At 53.5% G+C, this 22,338-nt stretch overlaps 2 protein-coding genes and 1 long non-coding RNA gene across 8 annotated transcripts in view; 2 read left to right on the top strand and 1 right to left on the bottom strand.

Annotated features, from left to right (window-relative positions):
- DHX30 (DExH-box helicase 30) overlaps positions 1 to 15,060 on the bottom strand; it is a 31,565-nt gene extending 16,505 nt beyond the window's left edge. Inside the window, exons 1-3 of one of the 3 annotated variants that reach the window (XM_032120605.1) lie at positions 14,929 to 15,060; positions 11,542 to 11,593; positions 1,364 to 1,494 (exon numbers count right to left, since the gene is read on the bottom strand). In XM_032120605.1, the coding sequence (XP_031976496.1) occupies positions 1,364 to 1,494; positions 11,542 to 11,572 (162 nt within the window). In that variant the 5' untranslated portion in view covers positions 11,573 to 11,593; positions 14,929 to 15,060. Of the gene's footprint in view, positions 1 to 1,363; positions 1,495 to 7,450; positions 7,559 to 7,642; positions 7,806 to 11,541; positions 11,594 to 14,928 lie in introns of those variants that run through there. The other 2 variants (XM_032118959.1, XM_032119821.1) reach the window with 2 other exon arrangements.
- LOC116441107 lies at positions 7,852 to 11,883 on the top strand. 4 transcript variants are annotated; one of them, XR_004238912.1, is made up of 3 exons: positions 7,852 to 8,028; positions 8,486 to 8,584; positions 9,835 to 11,883. It is a non-coding gene; the product is annotated as an uncharacterized LOC116441107 (long non-coding RNA). The 4 variants fall into 4 exon arrangements; XR_004238923.1 differs by having other exon boundaries at positions 7,982 to 8,028; positions 8,544 to 8,584; XR_004238943.1 differs by lacking the exon at positions 8,486 to 8,584 and having other exon boundaries at positions 7,984 to 8,028.
- Positions 15,061 to 17,264: 2,204 nt separating the features above from the next.
- The window catches only part of SMARCC1 (SWI/SNF related, matrix associated, actin dependent regulator of chromatin subfamily c member 1), a 65,596-nt gene continuing 60,522 nt past the window's right edge, over positions 17,265 to 22,338 (top strand). The window contains exon 1 of the mRNA XM_032102267.1: positions 17,265 to 17,399. The gene's annotated coding sequence lies outside the window, so the exon portion shown is untranslated. The remainder of the gene's footprint in view (positions 17,400 to 22,338) is intronic.

Below are 22,338 nucleotides of genomic sequence, written 5' to 3'. Positions count from 1 at the left end.
AGCACAGGCTCCTGACTCTCCAGCACCTGGCTGGCTGCCTTCCTGCCCCTGAACCCGGCTCTCTGCAGGGAATTACTATGGATTTTGCCTCGGGGCTCTGCCTGGAAAGCACAGACCTGCTGGGAAAAAAGGTGTCTCAGAAGGCCAAGTACTCACAAACCCCCTGTTCACATCCAACAAAAGCTCTCCAGGCTCTCACCTGTCCTTCTGCCCACATCTGCTGGCTTGTTTTTCTTTGTGAGCCAACCCTCATTTTTTTCCCAGGGCTCCTTTATCTCCCTTATTGTTTTCCTGGTTTAGTTTTTTGTTTTAATCTGAAGTTACTCTGCACATTAATCTATTTAAGTGCTGGCAAGAATGGGAACCAATTACACAAACTGAAGAGATGAGGCACTGCCTGGGGTATTCCAAATTTTAGGGATGAGGCACTGGCTATGGTATTCCAAAATTTAAGTTAGGAAACTGCACTACTGCTTGAGAAAGAGCAAGAAAAACAAACACAAATAATGAAGAACTCTGAAGTAACATTACTAATGTATCCCCTAAAATCCAGGGATGCTTAAGAAGGATGTGGCAATAAAAACTGTCTGGGAAATTTTAGACAGAATGTTATTGGAAAATGTTAATCCATCAGAACTGAGTCTTTTCCTGGAATGTGGGTTACAGTTAAACTTCAGCTGGAAAGGGCTTTCAGCTCTGGAATGAGAGCTGGTGTGACAGGAAGAGGCAAAACCTTGACCATGGAGCACCATTAGGTAAGAATTCCTGCTGAGTTCATAGCCCAGACCCAGATCTGGGCCTCTGGCATCCCAGTGACAGCTCAAACTACCTGGAAAACTGTTTGCTTGGGATTCCTCCACTTCATTTAACAAACAGGCTGTATTTCACCCTGCTCTTAAATACTATTAGAAGCCTCCCTCCATTGCAAACAAACTCCTCTTTTCCGGTTGCAATTGGACATTTTTGGCTTCGGAATTTTTTCTATTGGAATCCACAATCAAATCTAGGGTTCCTAAGGGCTAGAATACAGCTTTTAAATCTTAATTTTCTAAGATAGTAGGACACCTTTAAGCACATTTAAGCACAGACTCTGTGCCTTTCTGGTGAGAAAGGCCAGATACAACAAGTCACTTAAAAGAAAAATATCCACACAAAAAGAGGAACAGCCCCTGCATTTATACACCTTTAAAGCATATGGAGATCAGGAAAAATAGCAAGAAGTGAGAATATTTCTTGTTTGAAACTTTTATGTGGAATTAAAACTCTTCTATGATTTTCTCTAGGAAAGTTACTTCCAGGATTAGCAGTTCCGTGGCTCCCTTCCCACTCTATGTCCAACACCCCTCCAGCAGCACGGGATTACCTTTTTCCTTGGCCCATTAGTGTGGATGTAAACCAGCTTGTCCCTTGCATGGGAAATGCCCAGGGCTCGGCCAATCACGCTGTTGAGCAAGTTTTTAGGCTGTGGAAATTCCTTTAGTAAGTCTCTGGAATCTGGAAAAAAAACCGAAGAGGAACTAAATGTCTCCCAGTTGCTGTGCAGTCCCGTTCAGAGGCGCATTCCAACACCAGCTCCCTGCGGCTCCAGGAGAGCCAGGCTCAGGGGGCAGGCAGAGGGTCCAGTGCTCACCTACAGCATCTCCAGGCACCAGCAAGGTCCTGGATCCCTGAGGCTGGGACAGACCTCCAGGATCATCGAATCCACCCTGTGCCCAATCCCCACCTTGTCCCCAGCCCAGAGCCCTGAGTGCCACCTCCAGGTGTTCCTTGGACACCTCCAGGGATGGGCACTCCAAACCTCCCTGGGCAGCCCCTGCCAAGGCCTGAGCACCCTTTCCAGGAGGAATTTCCCCAATATCCACCCTGAGCCTCCCCTGGCCCAGTCTGAGGCCGTTCCCTCTCCTCCTGTCCCTGTTCCCTGCCAGCAGAGCCCGACCCCCCCGGCTGCCCCCTCCTGTCAGGGACTCGTGCAGAGCCACAAGGTCCCCCCTGAGCCTCCTTTGCTCCAGCCTGAGCCCCTTTCCAGCTCCCTCAGCCGCTCCTGGGGCTCCAGCCCCTTCCCAGCTCCGTTCTCTTCTCTGGACACGCTCCAGCCCTCAAGGTTTCTCCTGTCAGGAGGGACCCAAAGCTGCCCCCAGGATTCCAGGGGGTCCCTCAGCAGGGCCAGCACAGGGGACAGTCCCTGCCCTGGGGCTCTGCCCACACTGGGGCTGGCACAGCCCAGGGGCCATCGGCCTCTTGCCCACCTGGGCACAGCTGGGCTTGTGTCCAGCAGCTGGCACCAGCATGGACCCAGTGCCTTTCCTCACCAGCTCTGTTTGTTGTTCCTCAGTATCAAAACCCAACTGAGCAATAACAACTTTGAACAGTTTGGGTGTTTGCAACGTCCCCCCCCAGCCACAGGTTAAATCCAGGGTCTCACAAGTTACACGTTAGATCCAGCCAGCAGTAGAAACATGAGGACTTCATCCTGAAATGACTGGGATGGCTGGATTAGAGCCTGGGAATGTGGTTTAATCTGAATTGCTTGGAGAATCCCCTGGAAAGAGGTTTGCCAACAGTGTTTGGAGACACAGCAGCCCCAGAGGCAGCAGGACAGAGGGCAGGTGGGACTGGCCCCAGCCCCCACAGGGAAATGCTGCTCAGGGTACAGCAGGGAGGGGATGCTGATGATCAAATCAAATCACTCATTTAAAAAAACAACAGTAATAAAATCCCACTGCCCCCAACAGAGCCATGTCACACCCACGTCCCAGGTCAGTCTCCTCCCTGACCACCTCCAGCAGTTTCAGCAGTGAGGGAGCTGCTCCAACTCCTCTCACCTGCATCACTGCCATGGCCAGCACTGGGAAGGGCCTTTTCTTCCAGCAGCAGGTCCAGTGAGATCAGATCAATGGGATAACAATTCCGGATGTTCCTACACCTCACAAACAGAGAGGTGGCACAGCTCCCCGGTGAGGAGAGGGGCAGCTGTCCCTTCTCCCAGGCTCCAACACCCCCACTAACCCAGATGTGCAGGGAGACGACCTGCAGCCCTAATCCCACAGAAAACCAAGGCAGGAAAAGGGAACACACACGTTTTTGCTGGGCTCACAAGTGAATCAGCCAGCACAGTCCTGCAGGTACCAAAAGCAGCACAAGGGAACAGGGAGAGGGATGGGGTCTCCTGCTCTGCAGCAGCAAGCACAGCTCATCCCACACTCAGCCTCATCCCACACAAACTCCCCGGGCAGTCAGGACTTGGGTGACCTCCCTGCAGACCACCCTGGGGGTGAGCATTCCCTTTTGGAGGGTTTCTGAACTCCCTGCAGGAATTCAGGGCATGTTTCAGCAATGAATCAGAAGCCACCACAGAGATCAGCGGTACCACCAGAAACCAGAATTTCTGACTGAGCCACCAAATCCAAGGAGAAACGAGGAGCCAACAGTCACTCATCAGAGCATCACCAAGCATCACCGTGTTCTGCTGGAAACTGATTCTGGAGCTGCTGTCATAAAGACACAGAGGAACTGCAGAGAATCCCAGAATGGTTTGGGTTGGAAAGATCCTTGAAGATCTTCCATTCATTTATTTAACAAATGGGCAGGGACACCTTCCACTAGACCAGGTTGCTCCAAGCCCATCCAACCTGGCCTTGGACACTTCCCAAGATGTTCAAGGCAAGAAGAATTTAGGAGAGACTCTGTCACACAGGCACGTGGAAGAGATGCTCTCCAAGAAGCTGCTCATCATGATGATGTCCTAGGAGGGCCCAGCTGGAAGCTAAGCAACTGGGAAACCATGGGAGATTTAGAGAAGGCAGAGTTCTGCTGTGCCACTGGAGGCCTGACACTGTCAGCCTGGGGACACTTGGCTAACGGAGAACAAAAAGCCACTGCTGATCCCATCACCCTCTCTGGCAAAACCCAGCAGGCTGATCCACAGCTCAGCACAGAAGATTCACTGGTGACACTCAGTTTTGAAACTTCTTCTTGCAAACCATAGAAGAACCACCTGGATCTTGAGAAATGCTTTCAGTAGCCTTGGATAACTCCAGGGGAATTGCAGGAATTACTGTGATTTACGACCACGATTTGTCCATGAATTACCTTCTATATATTGGCCAAGGGAGCAGGAAAATGGTCTCAGCCTAACAAAAAACTACGAGCCAATTTTGTGTAATTATACAGCAAATGTGCTATTTCTATCTACTCAAGCAAGTTTCTCTATATTCAGACTTTGGCCTGCTCAGGAAAACTGGAAAAGCATCCAAGATTTTGGCACTCCGCAGTTCTATTCCGTTCCACAGTGGTGGGACAAACGGAGGGAGGAGCAGTAACACAAGTCCCAAATGCACCATTCAATTCACTTAATAAAAAAAGAAAAGCAGAAAACAAATCTCCAGCACCAGCATGGTTATTTGGCTTCCAGCTGTTTCCTCTTTCAAAAACAATAACCTGGGAAATTCTGTGATAGGAGGTGTAAGAAGCACATTTTTAATACCCCCCCAAATCCAATTACCTATGACCGAGGCAGTTTCGCACATTCTAAGGTGACTCCTCAGTGAAGACTAAATATTTAATCTGCTCTAGAGGGGAAAATAGGATCTCTGACTAACAAAGCCCAGTTCTGGTGACAGCTCAGGCTTGGAATTCCCAACAAGGTGTAATGTTTTCTCCCCAGCTGAAAACACCACATCCAGCAGCACATTCTGACTGTGTCAGGGGCTGATGGATCACCTTCAGCCCATTCCTGCCCCAATCCCAGAACTGAACGGATCTTATCCTGCAGGAAGCCATCCCTCCCTTGGAGCTTTTAAAGAAACAACCCCAAACTGCAGAACTGGATTTGCAGAATGTTCCCTTCCCTGCCAAATCAGATTTCTCAGCATCTTCCTCCAAGGAGTGTCTCAGTTCTGTCACAGCTGAGAGTGGATGTTTGGGTGGGAATTGTGTCAGTGGGAGCACAAGGAGTACAGCTCAATACTCCCAAAACTGAGCCACACATGACACCCAAACAGCTCTGAGATCACGAAGGAATATTAAAAGCCTGTCTTGGAGAGCAGACAAGTCAGGGTGGGGCTATCAAAGAAGCCAATTAACTAATTAAAGTTCCTCAAAGCCAGTGAGCGCTTTAGGTTAATTCAATTGTGAAAGTCCAGGATAATTCCAAGCTACACTGAAAAACACAAAAACCAAACCCCAAAACCAACAAACCACCCAGCTGGAGTGGCCCAGCCTCCTACAAACCCCAACAAATCTGAGTGAAAACACTCCTGCACGAGAGCACAAACAGCCCAAAGTCCTGTTCAAGGAGGACAGAGGAGATACATTAGTTTCTCTCTTCTCTCCAATTCTGCTCCCTGGAAGCAACAAATTAGCACCAAGGACAAGCCAGCAATGACAAAATTCCTCAAGATATAACAAATTCAAGTAATAAACCTGAAAGTGTTTCCAACACATCAAAAATCCCCAAAAAAGAAAAAAAGCCCTGTGGGTCCACAATATCCATTTCACAAGGAATTAGCCCAGACATGTTCCACTGCAGAGATGGAGGGAGACACAGAAAGTTCCACCTGGCAGCTTAGCTTCGAGTACACCAAAACATGGCTTTTTGGGGAATTTCGGGGGTTTTAAACCATCCCCAGCCATCCTGAACACGGCCCCTTTCAACACACACAGACTAAAACCCACACACAGCTCCTGGCTGAACAAGAGCTTAAAAACCAGGAAAACTGAGCAGGTCCCTCCAAAAGCAAGTGGGAACAGCTGAGGAGAAGGAGCAGTGGCCAAGCTCCCCCTCGGAGCCACTGGGGCTGATCAGGAACCTGCCCTGCTCCAGGAAGGGATCCAGAGCTCCAGCCCAGCCCAAATTCTGCTCTGGTTCTACAGGACAAATTTAATTAGTGACAGAGGAGGGTTCCTGGAGAAAACCCGAGGGCAAGGGCACGTCAGCCTCGGGAACGAGGGGAAGTGACTGAGCTGCCCAAATCCCACTGTCTAAGCCAAAAAAGTGAAGCCTCAGACAACAACACGGATCTACCAGTGACTTTTTGAAGCTGGCCTCGGGTCCGGGTGGATTTTTCCGTATTTGTATCCAAGGCTAATAACAAAGCAGCCAAACGAGGATGGCTAAGGAGACATCAGCCCACAAGCTGAGGGTGAAGAACCGATCTCAGAAAGAGGTTTTTCAAATGACATTCATGATCTCCACGTGCTCAAGTAGCAGCTGGACAGGTAGGGCAGGTTCACGAGACCCTGAGGGCTTTTATTTGTTCATCCAAAACAAATCCATTATTGGAAACAATCCCAGTATCACCACACTCCCATCTCAAGAGCCTTTCATGGTCAATCCACCACATAAACTGGGAGGGCGAGTGAACTGAAGACCAAAAATAAAAGTACTCGGGCACTGCCTGAAAACACATTACAAAAAAGTGCTGACGGACGAAATACAAAAGAGGAAAGAAAAAAAAAATCCTAGTTTATTCCTTTTCTCAGGCAACACCTGAAGCAGCTCATTAAACAATAATTTGGGGTGGCTCAGCACCTGCTTTAGCAGGGAGTTAATCTGCTCTGTTGAACAGCTTGAACGTAACAATTAAAAGACCATCCCACTATGAACGCCAAATTAAAGCTCAGCAGCTTCTGAAAGGCAAATGGAACCAAGACCCAAAGAATCCTGAAATTACAGAGAAAATAATAACTTTAAAAGTGCTGGAGAGTGGGAAAGAAGCACCGAACACAGAAGGATAAGGGTTGAGAAAAAGGGAAAAGTTCTATTGTAACAATACCCCAAATTTCCAAAACGCAGCCCACGAAAGAAAACTGAAACCAAAACAGTGATTTTCAAGGGAAAATGGTTCAAGTCACAACCTCTGGCACAAAAGCACTCGCATCTCTCTAAGCTCCAAGTGCTCTCCACACTCCATAATCCAACAAAAAGCGATTCAAAACGTGACACCAGACCCGAGTTTTAAACATTCTTTCACAGCAGTGACGATTCCGAGCAGCGGGAAGGCATTCACCTTCCCACCTGGGCCCACGCACCACTGACAGCCAAACGGGGAAAATCTTCCAGGCTCTGGCCAGAGACATCACCCCTGGCCGGCTTTAGGGACGCTGCAGTACCGAAGGCCGGATGCTCCAGAGCTGTCGGTGTCTCCATCGGCGTTTCCCGGGCTCTCCAGGTGGATCCAGCGGGATCCCGCGCACGGAGAGGCGGGGAACGGCCCTAACGGCCCGCGCTGCCCGGCGCCGCCCGAGCGCTTCGCAACCCATCCCCTTTCCCTGACACATCTCCACGGGGGATTTTCCTCTCGCGTCAGCGACGGGAGGCGGCCGGAGTTTCGCCCAGGCCCGGCTCGGCGACCTTGAGGGGAATCACCGGGGAAACCCAACTCCGGCCAACAAAGGGCTGCCGGGGCGGCCACAAAGCAGCTCCGCGGTCCCCCCCGGCGCCCCCCGGTACCTGCGCAGCTCGGCGGCTCCTCTCCCTGGCCGCGCATCCCGGTCCCGGCAGAGCCGCGGGAAGGAAAGGAGGGATGGAGGGAGGGAGGGATGTGGCGGCTCCCCCGCCCCGCCGCGGGCCCGGGCTCGCCCCTCCCTTCCGCTGCGCGAGCGCCGCGCGGGGCGCCGAGAGCCGGCCGGCTCCGCTGCTCACCCTGCGCTGCCTCGGGCTCCTCCTCCTCCTCCTCGTCCCGGCGGGGCTCGGCGGGCCCGCGGGGGAGCGAGCAGAGCCCGCGGGGGCCCGCGCAGGGCCCGCGGGGGCCGCGGCAGAGGCGCAGCGGCCCCGCCGCCTGCAGCAGCAGCCCCAGCGCCGCCATCTTGGGCCGCCCCGCGCCCGCGGGCAGCGCAGGGGCCGCGCGCGGCGGCGCCCCCCGGCGGGCGGGAGGACCGAGAGCGGCCCGGGAGAGCCGGGCCTCGCGTCCCACCGGGAATGGCGAGGGAAGCAGAGGGAAAAGGGAGGGAAAGGACGAGAGGGGAAAGGAAAAGAAGAGCGGAAAGGAGAAGGAAAAGGAGTGGGAAAGAAGACGGAGAGGGGAAAAGGTGAGGGGAAAGGGAGGAGATGGGAGAGGGAAAAGGAGAAGGGAAAGGGGGAAAAGGAGGCGAGGGAGGAAGAGCTGCTGTGGTGCCCGCGGCCGGAGCCCCGCGGCCGCGGCATTGCCGGGGCTCCGGAGCCCTGGGAGCGCAGGGAGTTCGGGCCGGGGAGCTGCGGGGCGCACAGAGCCATTGTCCGGCCCTGGCGGGAGTTCTGCCCCGGCCCTGCCCCGGCCCTGCCCGGCCCCGGCCCACAGCTCCGGCGGGCGGCCCGCGGGGCCCGGCCCCAGCCCGGGGCCGTTTCCCTGTCCCCGAGCCGGCACCACGGGGACGGGGCGGGTTTGCTCCCAGATCCCGGCGGTGCCTCTCCCTGCATCCTGGCGGGTCCCTGGATTTGAGGATCGCTATGAATCTTCCCTGATGAGAGGGAAAACACAAACACACAGTATTTTCCTGCTTTCAGCAGCATCTCCCTGGGCTGGGTTTCCTCCCACACCTTTTCCTCTCAATCCTTCCACCTCCAGGCAAAGCCAGATCTGGGATGGTTCCACACGAGTGACCCCAGGTACGACTCCAAGGAGAAATCCTGAAACTCCTTTGGGGATTGTTTCCAGCTCCACACACCCCAACACACACACAGACCAGGCAAGTCATGGCCAAGTGCATATTCCTAAAAACCAAGTCGTTCATCCTGCAGCCCATTATTTGCTAATATTTGAGAAAAACACTAAAAAAACTTAAAATCTTTATAAGCTTTTAAAATGAGTCTTTCTAAATATCTTAAAATCTTACATCTTTATCAAATCTTAAATCTGTAAAGATCTAAAAATCTTGATAAAGATCTTATAACCTTTATAAAATAAGTCAGCCCTTCCCCACTTCTCCCAACTCCGAGTCCTCCTGTTACTCAGTTCTACATGAATTATTTCATATCCAGGTATAGAATTCTTAAGGCTGTAGAGCTGGTTGAAATTCTGACCCTATGGGATTGTTTATTTGTTTATTTAAATCTGAACTATTTTTTCTAAGCAATTAATCTATATTGGCCCTGGCTGTACTGGGACTACCATTAAGTTTTGTGTTTCTTTAAACCAGGGTCTCATTTTTATGTCAAAACTTTATTACTGAGTATTTTGTGTGTAAAGTGAAAATGAACATGGATGGCTGGTTAAGCATCATGATGCAAAATGAGTTTTTAAAAAATTTTAAGTGGGTTTTGTTACTTTTGAAGTCAGAAAGAGAAAACTTCAAAAAGACAAAAAGTAGTGACTGATACGATGGCACAGTTCAGTTTTACAAAGCCTGGGCTCCATGAGAAGAGGTTCAAGAAGAATAAAGTTATCGAATAAAAACCCTGTAGAAAAAAACCCCAACATTGGAAGAGCTGAACTCTCAAGAAAAGTCTTATTACACTAAGTTTGCCTTTTCCTGTATTCACTTTTTAGAACCTCTGAATTAGCTGCTAATTTGTCTTTGTAGGTTCTTGTACTTAACAAAAACCCAAATGGAAACACAAACCCAGATCTTGAAACAGCACCAAATGACCAAAAAAAAAAAAAAAAAGCACTTCTTTTTGAAAGACATGAAGTTATTCTGGCACTCAGATTACAAATTTTAAGAGATTGGTCCACTAAAATGGGAAAAATCATTCAAAACTGATTGTTCATTCAAAAATCATCCAAAAATCATCCAAACCACTAAAAAGGAAAACAACTCATTCCATTTAAGGGAATTAATCCTGTGTTAATCTTGTGACAGCACGTTGCACAAACTATTAATTTTATTTTTTTACTGTAATTTTTACTATTTATTCAGAAATAAATGGAGGTGGTTTGGAAACAAAAGCTTCGAGGAGGACTGGAAGGAAAGGGAGGCTGGAAACAGCACGGCACCATCCTCTCATCCTGCTGGGAGGCAAATCTACTGAGAAACTGCTTAATGTGACAGAGTTCCTGGGTTTTAGCATCTCCCCAGATCCAGCCGAGGCAATGAACTGTCCAGCAGGGAAGGAACCCAAATTCTAACCACAGCCATGGAGCTGCTTCAAATCCTGGACATGCAGGAAGGAACCCAGGAGCCAACAGGAGAGATGGGAGATCTCCCCAGGGAGATGGGAACCGTGGCTGGAGACCACGGGGGCAAAGCAGAGCCACCCAAACATGAGTGAAGTACAGGCTGGGGAAACTTGGAAACACATGGGCAGGGGGCTGGAAAAGCTGGGGGAAACCTTGGAAACACACGGGCAGGGGGCTGGAAAAGCTGGGGGAAACCTTGGAAACACACGGGCAGGGGGCTGGAAAAGCTGGGGGAAGAGGCTGACAGGCAGGCCCAGTGTGCAGGAACAGTTAGGGGTGAGGAGGGCTGGTGGTTTGTCACCAAAAATGATATAAAAATTATCTTGTGGGCACAGAAACAGCAGTGAAGACTCAATTTATTAAAAAATTCCAGAAGTCGCCGATTCCAAATATCTTTATTTTGCAGAGAGCAGCGTTAACCAGCACAGACAGGAGGATCTCCAGAGCCATCTCCCAGATCTGGCAGCTCCTGGGATGAGCTGGGCTGGACCAGCCCCTCCAGCCAAGCCTGTGCAGAGGCAGCAGCTCGTTAACGAGCCAAGTTTCATTAACGAATTCCTTTATCCCCAGGGCTGGAGCATCCCGAGTCCCAAACCCAGCTTGGCCACGACAAACCACCAGCCCTCACCAGGAAAGCTCCTTCTCTCCACCCAGACTCCAACCCCGCTCACAGGATGTGATGGAGGAGAGGGGCTTTGCTCCCAGCTAAAGTGACTTCGTACACAATTCCTGCCCTGGACTGGGAAGAATCCTGGGATTTTTGGTTTAAATCCAGCACCCCCAGTGCTGGTGACTCAGAGCAGGGCAGTGACAGGAGTGCTGGGGTCACTGTTGGGTTTCCTGAGTGCCAAGGGAAAGGATGAATTCCCTGGGATGGAGGGAGGGGTCCCTCTGCTTCAGCCAGCGCTGGAATATTTTATTCCATTCTATCCACTTTCTTTAAGACCAAGTAACAGAGCTCAGGAAAGATCCACAAGTTAAAACAGAAAACTGTGACTGGAGGGATTTCTGAGGACAAAATATGATTGAAAGGAAGGTTGGCAAAGCAATGGCAGGGAAAAGAGCCATGGTGACAGTGACAGGTAATAAAGGACCAAATCCCAAGCAGGAAGAGCTCATGGAGTTGGTACTAAGGGATACAGGAATATTTAGGAGGACAAAATTAAAAGGGAAAAAACCTGTACTTGAAGCTAAACAGCAAACAAGTGTCCAATGTGTCTGGACAACACTGCAGGGCTCCTCCCCTGCCCAATCCCACTGTTTCCCTGAAACCCTGTCCTGTCCCTCCTGCTCCCAGCTTTCCTGCCACATTCCCTCCCTGCTGCACCGACCGGGACACAACTGAGCTGCCTCCTAACACAAATGAACTCCTCATCCACCTGCTCCAGCTTCCACCTCCAAGCACAGGGAAATCCCAAGTGGAACTCAAGGCTGTGTCAGGTCTTACCTTTGAGGGAATTCAGCGAGAACATCTCCATCCCCGTGGAAAGGGTGGGTTCCTGGGACAGCAGGAGGGAGCACAAAGAAACAGCAAGTTAGAATTGATACTTCCTTTAAAATGTTTCAGGTGCTTCTGCTTTGTCTCCGTGGTGACAATGAGGGTTTTTAAAAAGCTCTTTAGGCCAGGATTAAGTAGAGTATTGCCATTATTCCCTTTAAAGGAAAAAAAAAAAAAAAAAAGCCAGGAGGAAAAAGAGAACTGTACTTTTGATAACGTTCTTTGCTGAAACTGTGTTAAACTTGCTATTTAATTTCTTACTAAAATAACTTTCACTCAAGACAAAACCAACTTTGCTTTGGGGTGTTTTATCTGTCATGCCAACTATTAAATACACTGTAGAAATTCTTGGAAACAATAACAAGGATTTTCTAACAAACTTGTATCGGGTGGGAGAGGATTGAAGGTCATCATTTACACACAAAGTTGAAGTTTGGAGCTGGACTTCCATGATCCTGGTGGATCCTTTCCAAGTCAGGATATTCTGGGATTCTATGGACATTAACTGTCCCTATGAATGACTTCCTGTGCATGCAATTAATAGCCTGCAGTTATCATTCAGATTACTCACTTTTGCTTTCAGTAAGACCAAATTACTTCAGCAGCAAAAAAAAAAGGCTTCAAATAAACCCACCCCGTTTTCTGGCCACATCTCTGGATGTGACACCTTGTTTGTGGTTCCCTCCCCACGGACACACGGACACCAACCTGCCGTGGCTGCCAGGGCCACACCCGGCCTTGCCCAAGGACCAGATCAATAAAAACAGAGTTCTTGACTTGGCAAAAATGAAACCTCGCGTGTGCTGTGGTGAATCTCGGAGGGAAATGTCCTTGGTGTAACTAAATCACTGCAGGGAACAAAGTCAGGGAACCCTTTTGTGGTCCTGGAGCGAGATTCCCGAGGCTGGAGCGCTCGGCCATGGAGCCCAGCCACAGCAGGAATGCCAAAGGAATTGCAGGGAGCAGGGCACACGGCAGCCTGTGCCCCCTTCCATAGGGATCATCCCAGCCTGGGTTAAACTGCCTTAAAGCCAAGGGGATTTGTGACAAATTGGGTGAGTCCAATATTGCTCTGACAGGAAAGAGTCAATCCTTGAACCCCCCGAAGTTGCTGGAGAGAGAAAACCAGGAATGTGCCAGGGAATGCTGCAGTGAACCTCAGCTCCGAGGTATCGGCCACGTCCTCCTCCTGGACTTTGAAGCGTGACCAAAGAGGGGGAGCTGTTTGCCTGCAGAGAGAGTGAGTGTATCCCAGGGAATCCCAGGGAATCCCAGGGAATCCCAGGGAATCCCTCCCTCAGCGTCCTGGGACACGGCACCACGAGGGCACTTAACCTGCAACGTTCCCTGCGGAGCAGGAATTCAGGGAACGGGGAGCAAGGAACGCCTCACCCACGCTGGCATGGGGAAAAGGGATCTTCCAAAAATGGCTTTGAGCCAAAAGAGGACAGGGATAGATAGGATATCGGGAAGGAATTCCTGGCTGGGAGGGCACAGGGTGCCCAGAGCAGCTGTGGCTGCCCCTGGATCCCTGGCAGTGCCCAAGGCCAGGCTGGACATTGGGGCTTGGAGCAGCCTGGGACAGTGGGAGGTGTCCCTGCCCATGGCAGGGGTGGCACTGGATGATCCTTAAGGCCCTTTCCCACCCAAATCATTCCATGATTCCATGGATAAATGCAACATGGAAATGATTGGGTATGATGGAAATGGTCTTTTCTGCTCAAGAACAAGGAAATAAAAAATTGAAAACCTTCCAGGGATGAGGTTCCAAGATGAACAACTGAGATCCCCTTGGATAAGCAAGATTCCAACCCAGCTGTTTGTATAATCCTGTCTGCAGATCCCAGCTGAGCTGGGACCCTTTTTGGGAACCAGTAAGAGTCAGACTGGGTGGGAGCAGGACAGGACAGGGAGGAGAATAAATCTGAACACCGAGATCTGGACCTGGGAATCACTTTTAGCACGTTCAGCAGCCTGGGGGAAATCCCAGGGTTGGTTGCTGCAGATCCTGATCCCAAATAAAAAGAAGCGTCCAACTACAGCTGCTGCTCCAGCCCCCAGGGAAACACAGGGATGCAGGACCAGCATGGAAAGGGGATACTGGGAGACTCAAAATCTATTTTGTCTGATGACAGCAAAGATGTGGGAGCTCCGAGGACACTGAATTTGGGAAGAAATGGAACAGGATGACACAGGACTGGTAATGGTACAGCTGGAGTGAGAATCTGTGGGACTGTGGAGCCTCGTGCCTCACACCCAGCAAACTCCGGAGTCCCAGGTGGGGAAAGAGACACTAAAAGTTTGTTAGGAAGAGACTCAGTGCTCCTGCTGCAAAGGCAAAGAGTGAAACCAAGCAGTGTGGCACAGAAAGCTGTTAGATAAAACCCCAAAGGATGGGAAGGAATTGGGTCTTTGTTGGGTTTCCTTGATCCACTGGAAAACAACTATGTGAGGGAAAACCACATCCCCGAGAGAAACACAGGGAAAATCACAGCAATTCTGATTATTGGCTGCTGGGATATTCCAGCAGTGTTGGAAGAGGCAGAGCCCCGAGTGCTTTGTGAAGAGAACAAAGGAGAAATCCTGCTGTCTCCCACATCCAGCCCCAAGGATCCCCTGCCCCGGGCTCCAGGCAGAGCCACTTGCAGCAGAGATTTCTTTTTCTTTTTATTTTTGGCTACTCGGGCCAACGGAGCAGCGGATCCGTGCAGGAAACCTTCCCTTCCCAACCCTAACCCTGCCGGATCCTCGCTGCTGAGAAGCTGGAAGGGACAATGAGGGGCTGCAAGTGGGAATGGGCGCTGGATGCTCTTGGACACCCCCCGAGCACCGGGGCCAAACGGGTGACCCGGAGCGACAATTCCCATGGCCACGGGGGAAAACGGGGCCAGCGGTGACACCGGGGCGAGCCACAGGAGGGGACGGAGAGGCAGGACTGGGAAAGGGCTGCGGGAGAGCAGCTCTGTGCGGGAGCGAAGCCTTCGCAAGGCAGCGATGGGAACTCCAAGGAGAACCGCGCTCCCGGGGCTCTCCCCGCCGGCCCCTCGCCCAGGGCCCGCGGCGAGCGGTGCCCCGGAGCCCCCCCGCTCATCCCCGGGCCCCCCGAGCATCCCCAGCCCCGCCGGTGCTGCCGAGCATCCCCGGTGCCGCCGAGCATCCCCGCCCGCGCCGCCCCGCCCGCACAGGCCGCGGCCCCGCACGGCCCTCCCCGCCTCACCCCGCTCTGCTCGGCGCCATCCCCCGCTCCTCCCCCTCCTCCCGCCGCTGTCTCGGCCCCGCGGCCCCCCCGGTTCTCCCCGGGGGTCGCGGCCCGACCCCCGCCCGCCCCGCACCGACCTCCGCACCGCGACTGCCGCCGCCGGGCTGCCCCTCGGGACTACAGCTCCCGGCAGGCCCCGCGCGCGCTTCCGGCGCGGCGCGCGCTTCACTTCCGGCCCTGCCCCGGAAGTGAGGCCGCCCGCGCGCTCCCTCCGGCCGGCAGCTCCACAGTGCGAAGCCGCGCGTGGGCGCGGGGCGGAGACTGTCCCCATGGCAACGGATGAGCCAATGGGCGGCCCTGGCTGTTCCCATGGCAACGGCAGAGCCAATAGGCGGCGCGGCCTGTGGGGGGCGCTGTAGCCTCGGCCCCGCCGTGGGACCCGGCCGGGCCCCGATCCCGATCCCGATCCCGGTCCCGATCCCGATCTCGGTCCCGACCGGGGAGCTGCCCAGAGCAGCTGTGGCTGCCCCTGGATCCCTGGCAGTGCCCAAGGCCAGGCTGGACATTGGGGCTTGGAGCAGCCTGGGACAGTGAAAGGTGTCCCTGCCCATGGCAGGGGTGGCACTGGATGGGCTTTAAGGCCCCTCCAAGCCAAATCCTTCTGGAATTCTTGCCTGTATTCGCTGCCTTTTCAGAATGGCAGTTCTGAAATTCTGAAGTTCCGATTTCTGGATGTTTGGTGGGTTTAATATTTCCTGTGTCTCCAGGTGTTTCCTCTCCTGAAGGTGTTTATTTCTGCTTTGGAGTGTTCAGGGATGGGGCAACATTTATAAACTACGGTAATGCAAGGGGCGTTCTTATATCAGGAACTGTGATTTTAATGAAGGACTTTTTGACACTGTATTTGATAATGTTCGAACTGAAATATGCTGTATTTTTAAATTATATACATTTTTTGCTTGGTTTTTTTTTTAATTTCTCTGTTATGTTCGATTCACAAATAAAGCATTAGTAGACACTCGAAACGAAGTGGGTTTTATGAAGGGAATTTGGGGGAAATTGCTTCGTAATGACCCGTTCCGTGGGTCTAGATGTGGTTATGAAAAGGTAAAGGTACCCAGCAGTGAAGACTTAGTGCAGATACCTGTAGGTAATTATGTCAGCACCCAAATTACTCCCTAATTGGATCTCAAGGTCTCCATAGCAGGCTTGAGCTTCGGGGTCCGGAGCAGCCCGGAGCGCTCCCCGGCCGGTACCGGGGCACGGACGGTGTGTTCGGGGTCCGGAGCAGCCCGGAGCGCTCCCCGGCCGGTACCGGGGCACGGACGGTGTGTTCGGGGTCCGGAGCAGCCCGGAGCGCTCCCCGGCCGGTACCGGGGCACGGACGGTGTGTTCGGGGTCCGGAGCAGCCCGGAGCGCTCCCCGGCCGGTACCGGGGCACGGACGGTGAGCTCGGGAGCCGGAGCGGCTCGGGCGGGGCCGCCCGGGGCGGGGGCGGGGCCGGTCGAGGGGCGGTGCTGCGCAGGAGCGGCGCGCGCGTTCCCGAGCGCGTTCCCGTTCGCCTTCCCGATCACATCCCCAAGCACGTTCACGTTCCCGTTCGTGTTCCTGTTCGCATCCCCAAGCACGCTCCCGATCGCGTTCCCGTTCACATCCCCGAGCACTTTCCCGTTCACACTCCCGGGCGCGTTCCCGTTCCCATCCCCGAGTGCATTCCCGTTCACTTTCCCGGGCGCGTTCCCGTTCCCATCCCCGAGTGCATTCCCGTTCACTTTCCCGGTCGCGTTCCCGTTCCCATCCCCGAGCGCATTCTCGATCGCGTTCCCGTTCCCATCCCCGAGCACTTTCCCGTTCACACTCCCGGGCGCGTTCCCGTTCCCATCCCCGAGTGCATTCCCGTTCACTTTCCCGGTCGCGTTCCCGTTCCCATCCCCGAGTGCATTCCCGTTCACTTTCCCGGGCGCGTTCCCGTTCCCATCCCCGAGCGCATTCCCGTTCACACTCCCGGGCGCGTTCCCGTTCCCATCCCCGAGCGCATTCTCGATCGCGTTCCCGTTCCCGAGCGCGTTCCCGTTCACACTCCCGGGCGCGTTCCCGTTCCCATCCCCGAGCGCATTCTCGATCGCGTTCCCGTTCCCGAGCGCGTTCCCGTTCACACTCCTGGGCGCGTTCCCGTTCCCATCCCCGAGCGCATTCTCGATCGCGTTCCCGTTCCCGAGCGCGTTCCCGTTCACACTCCCGGGCGCGTTCCCGTTCCCATCCCCGAGCGCATTCTCGATCGCGTTCCCGTTCCCGAGCGCGTTCCCGTTCACGCTCCCGGGCGCGTTCCCGTTCCCATCGCGGGCGCGCTCCCGGGGTGGGCGGGGCGCGGGCCGGGGCGCGGCGCATGCGCGGCGCGGGGCGCGCGGGGACAATGGCGGCGGCGGCGCTGGCGGCGGGCGGAGGCCCCGGGAGCGGCCCCGCGGCGGTCCCGGCGGGCGGGCCCGGCCCCGCGCTGGCCGCGGCGCGCCGCAAGGACGGCGGCCCCACCGGCAAGTTCTGGGAGAGCCCCGACACCGTGTCCCAGCTCGACTCGGTCCGCGTGTGGCTGGGGAAGCACTACAAGAAGGTGCGGCCCGGCGAGGGCGGCGGGCGCCGGGCGGGCTGGCGGGGGATGGCCGGGGATGGGACGGGGGGCCCGAGGTCGCCGCCGCTCTTTGTGAACCGCGGCCTCGCCGCTGCGGCGGGCGCGGGGCCGGGTCGGGGGCAGCCCCGGGGACATTTCCGCTCCGTCGGCGCCGGCCGGTGCTCGGGGCCGCGTTTGGGGCAGCCCCGGTAAGCCCCGGGGACGTTCCCGCGGCCGCGGGGGCCCGGCCGGTGCCCGCTCGCCCCAGGCAGTGACTTTCCTGTGCGGGCAGGTCCCGGCCCGGCTGGGTTTCGCTTCAGCCGCGCCCCGGCCGTGTCGGGAGTGCTGGAAAAAGGGAGGAAAAATCCCTCAAAATCCCTTCGGTGCTTTTGGGGGCCGCGTCCGGCCGCGTTAAAGCCCCGCGTGTTGCTCCGAGTTCGCTCGGCGGCAGCGTCGCTGCTCGCTCTGGTGCCCTTGGGCTCCTCTTCCTCCTCGCACACTTCGCTCGGCTCGCTTGCTTCGCTTTAAGTGGTTTTTCCCGTGTGCTGGTTTTGTAACTTCATTTCAATACCTGAGCCGTGAAGAATCACCCGGTGTAGCTTTCCAGCGCTGTAGCGATCCTGGAAGAGCTTTAGTTGGATCGGAGCGGTGCCCAGGGGGGGCTGCGCAGCCCAAAGGTGCCTTAATCTCCGTATTTTCCCAATGCTGGGGCCATCCCGCCGGTCCTCGGCAGGCCCGGTGTCCATCACCCGTGGATGAGCTTGTCCCGTGCTGTTGGTTGGGTTCTTTGTGTGGTAAAGAATCTGAGAACGGGAATCTGAACTGGGAATCTGAGCTGGATCGGTGTGGGGTGAAACCAGCTCGGGCTCGGGTGTGTTTTTCCAGTCCTTCCAGCTCGGATCGGTGTGTGGGGCGCAGTTTGAAGCGGCAGCTCGAGCCCTTTGTGTTGATAGGGAAATGTAACAGAATATTTCTGCAGTTTGGCTTGTTCCGGTTGTGGTTCTGTGCTGTCCCACGCTTTGGAGGAGCTGTGGTTTTCCCTCTCGCTGTCCTGCCTGAGCACCCCAGGATCCCAGCAGATCCCTGGAGCAGCACCGCTGTTCTGAGGAGGGTCTGGGTGCCCTGCTGAGCACAGAAAGGTGTTTGCTGTGACTCCAAACTCCCCAGCCGGGCTGGCTCTCTCTGTACTGGCTGGGCGGGTTGTGTGTGGTGCAGGAATGGGAGCCAAGGAAAAACCTCTCCATTCAAATTGGTTATAAAACTGAGATGTTCGTTTCTGATGGCTCTGGAAGGTAATTAGAGTTGGGCTAAGGAGACTTTACAGGGCAAGTGAATTTTGGAATGTTGCTGTGAAAATCCTTTTTAAAAATGGAAAATAATTTTGGTTTGGGGAAATAAGAAAGCTGATACCAGCATTTAAAGATGGAGCCTTAACACTCCAGAGGGAAGGGTTGATTCCCTTTTGGATGTGCTGTAAATGGAGTCTGCTTCATCTTGTGCCTGCTTTCGTCCTGCTGTAGGTGTGTGGCTCCTTCCAGAGAGGTACATGGTGATTTTAACTGGCTTTTGTCCAGTTTATACTCTTAAAAATAGATGTTTGTACATCTCGGTGGCGAAGCTGTCAGCAGCAGTTGGTGTGTCCAGCTCTGGGAGCTCCAGGGACACTGGGGGCCAGCTGGAGAGAATCCAAGAGCAGCACCAAGCTCCATCAAGGATCCAGAGGTCCCAAGGGGCAGGGAGAGTTAGAGAACTGCAATTACAGAGCTTCTCATTTTGTCTCTCGATTAGACAAGACTTTAATATGGAAGAGTTTTCCGTGTCTCCAGAGTACAACAAATATTGGGGAATTCTCTGTCTCCAGAGTACAATTGAGAAAGGAAGAGGTTTAAAGAGTAGTGTGGAAGACTCACGCTGGACCTTGCAAAACTTATTGATGGGCACCAAACATAATGACAGAAAATGAAATTATTAATATTGTAATGAAATTATTTATTCCAGGCTCCCTCCCGCCCCCTGTTTGTGTGTGTGATGTCGGGAAGTCAGTTTGTGCTGTTTCTGTGCATCAATGCAGGAGGTGCCCAGCTCCTTCCCAGGCAGTAGGGATGCAGTAGGGATGTTGCAGCCTTGCTTCCCTGGGAGCTGGGAATGGGTTCATGCCGTGGGTTTGGAGTCCTGGGGGATCTGACAGACTTTCATAGAACAATGTCACAGGATCCTGGAATGGTTTGGGTGGGAAGGGCCCTTAAAGCCCATCCGGTGCCACCCCTGCCGTGGGCAGGGACAGCTCCCACTGTGCCAGGCTGCTCCCAGCCCCAGTGTCCAGCCTGGCCTTGGGCACTGCCAGGGATCCAGGGGCAGCCCCAGCTGCTCTGGGCACCCTGTGCCAGGGCCTGCCCACCCTCATACCCAGGAATTCCTTCCCAATCTCCCATCCATCCCTGCCCTCTGGCAGTGGGAAGCCACTCCCTGTGTCCTGTCCCTCCAGCCCTTGTTCAAAGTAATTTGGGTAGACTGTAATGGACACTTTGATGTCACCATAGTTAATTAGAAATTTACAGTTCAGAAATAAATTGGGCAATTCTCTGTTTATTGTACTAATGCTTGTTTATCTCTAACATTGTGTATTGTTTAGATAGTTCCTTTCTCAGTAAGCCACATCCCTCATATTAAAATGGGGTGTCCCAAAGCAGTTATTTCCTGTCTATAAAACCTCTTTCTAAAGTATTTTGGGAGGGTTTTTAGCAGCTGCCTGATGAAGGATGCAGCCCCTGACTTTGGCCTTACAGCTGTGCTCCCCGAGGACCCATCCCGGTGAGTTGTTCAGATCCAGGTCAATACAGTGACCCCTGGGAGCTCTGGTGGCTCTGACAGCTCTGCCCCTCTGAGACAGAAGGCTGGAGAAGTTGATTTTTGGGAGGCAGGGAGGAGGGCGTTGAGGTTTTTAACGAGCAAGTGGAATGTTGAGTTAGAGGGGCTCGGGCTGGACACGGGCTCAGCACTCGGAGCTCTGGGGGCAGGGCAGAGCTGGGACCCCCTTGCACTGTGCAGAGGGGTCTGTCCCCATCCCTGGAGCTGCTGCTGCTCCAGGGGGTTGGACCGGTGCCCAGGGAGCGTCTGCAGGGCCAGAGCTGCGGGCAGAGCGGGGGATCCTTGCTCGCTGCCGCGGGTGTCCCTGCGCAGGGGCCGGGGCTGGCTGGGCACCCCCTGCCCGTCCCCGCAGCCAGGGCTGCCCTGGGAGCGGTCGGAGCTCGCCGCCGCCCGGCTCTGCTGGCCTTGGCAAGAGTCTCCTCGGTGACTGGCTCGGATTTAATCCAGGGAGGGTTCTCTTTCTGCGGCTCTTTTGTGTTCTCACCTTTGAAAAGAAACAAGGGTTGTAACCCAAATCAAAGCGTTTTAGTGTGGGTTTTCTTTTCGCTCGTATGTGGTGATCTGAGCTGAAATGCCCTTTGTTTTGGGGGAAGGTGTGTGCACCGGGGCCACACCACAGAGCGCGATGTGGTTATTTGAGGTCAGTGCCCACATCAAAGGCGGGTGTGGATCTGTCCCTGGTCGGTGACAAAGGCTTTCAGGGCAGCTGCAGTGCAGGTCTAGCTGCAGAATGATTCCCTCTGCTGCTGCTCACACTGGTTTCTGACCACACATTTTCTGCTCAAGTACATTGGGGGTGGTTTTGTGCTTCTAATGATTGTGGAAATGTTGGAAAACTCTTTGCTGTGTCAGTGGGGCTTTGGCATTTTAGCACGAGAGCAAAATCCTCTTATGAAACAGGGCATCATTCTGTTCTCCAGAATTCACCGCTTAAAAACCTTTATTTCCTGCAGGATCATTTTGTGGAGACGAGGGGAAAACCTGGAGATCTGTTGGGACTTGATCCTTCTGTGGTCCCTCAAACCCTCTGCGAATTGATCAGGAAATTGCTGTGTTTTAGTGCTTAAAGATCCGTTTGTGCTGCTCTTTAGGAGGCAGAAATGATGGAGGGGAGTCTTGGGCTTCTTTTTGAAGGGTTTTCTCCCTTATTGTTCAGGGGAACCTCACGCAAGGTAATGGGCTTCTAATTAAAAGGATGTTCAGGATGTGCAGAGGAAGATGAGAAGGTGTTGTCTTCCTTTATAGCTTCTAGCTGTCAGTGCCTCCTGCAAGAGGTGAAAATGGGAGCTGCAGGAAAAGGAATGATTGCCTGAAAAAGTTCACATATCTAAGAATAGGCTTTGCTAGGTGTATTCTCATGTAATTTTCCTTTTTCTCCGAAGGAAAATATCTGAAAAAAAAAAAAAAAGTAAGTCAGTACAAGGATGCCACCTCTTCTGGATTTGTTTTTTTGAAGGAGGTTCATAAAATCCCAGACTGATTTGGGTTGCAAGGGACCTTAAGGATCATCCAGTGCTACCCCCTGCCATGGGCAGGGACACTTCCCACTGTCCCAGGCTGCTTCCAGCCCTGTCCAGCCTGGTCTTGGACACTGCCAGGTGCCCAGGGGCAGCTGCTCTGGGCACCCTGTGCCAGGGCCTGCCCACCCTCCCAGGGAGCAATTCCTTCCCAATATCCCATCTAACCCTGCCCTCTGGCACTGGGAAGCTGTTTCCCCTTGTCCGGTCACTCCAGCCCCTTGTCCAAAGTCCTGTGCAGAGCCAGGAGTCCGACTCAGTGATCTTTGTGGATCCCTTCCAACTCAGGATATTCTGTGATTCTGATGTAATTAAAACATTAATTCCTGGGGGAGGGAAGAGGTCAAATTAAAATGCAGCTTTGAAATTGTAGCCTTCAGTTCTTTCCAGGCTCGTGTTTCTAGTTTGGGATTTATACACAGGACAGGACACTCGGGAGCCTCACAGGAATTTGTGTCCTTTGAGTTGGGAACATTTAATTTCTCAGATATGTGTCTGCTCCTGAGAAAGTGCTGGGGGAACTCACATCTCGGGGTGGTCAGGCACTGAAATTATAA

This window comes from Corvus moneduloides, chromosome 1 (assembly GCF_009650955.1).
Source record: "Corvus moneduloides isolate bCorMon1 chromosome 1, bCorMon1.pri, whole genome shotgun sequence".
Classification (NCBI taxonomy): Eukaryota; Metazoa; Chordata; class Aves; order Passeriformes; family Corvidae; genus Corvus; species Corvus moneduloides.
Note: the sequence above shows the minus strand (reverse complement) of the source record. Positions and strands in the feature narration are given on the sequence as shown.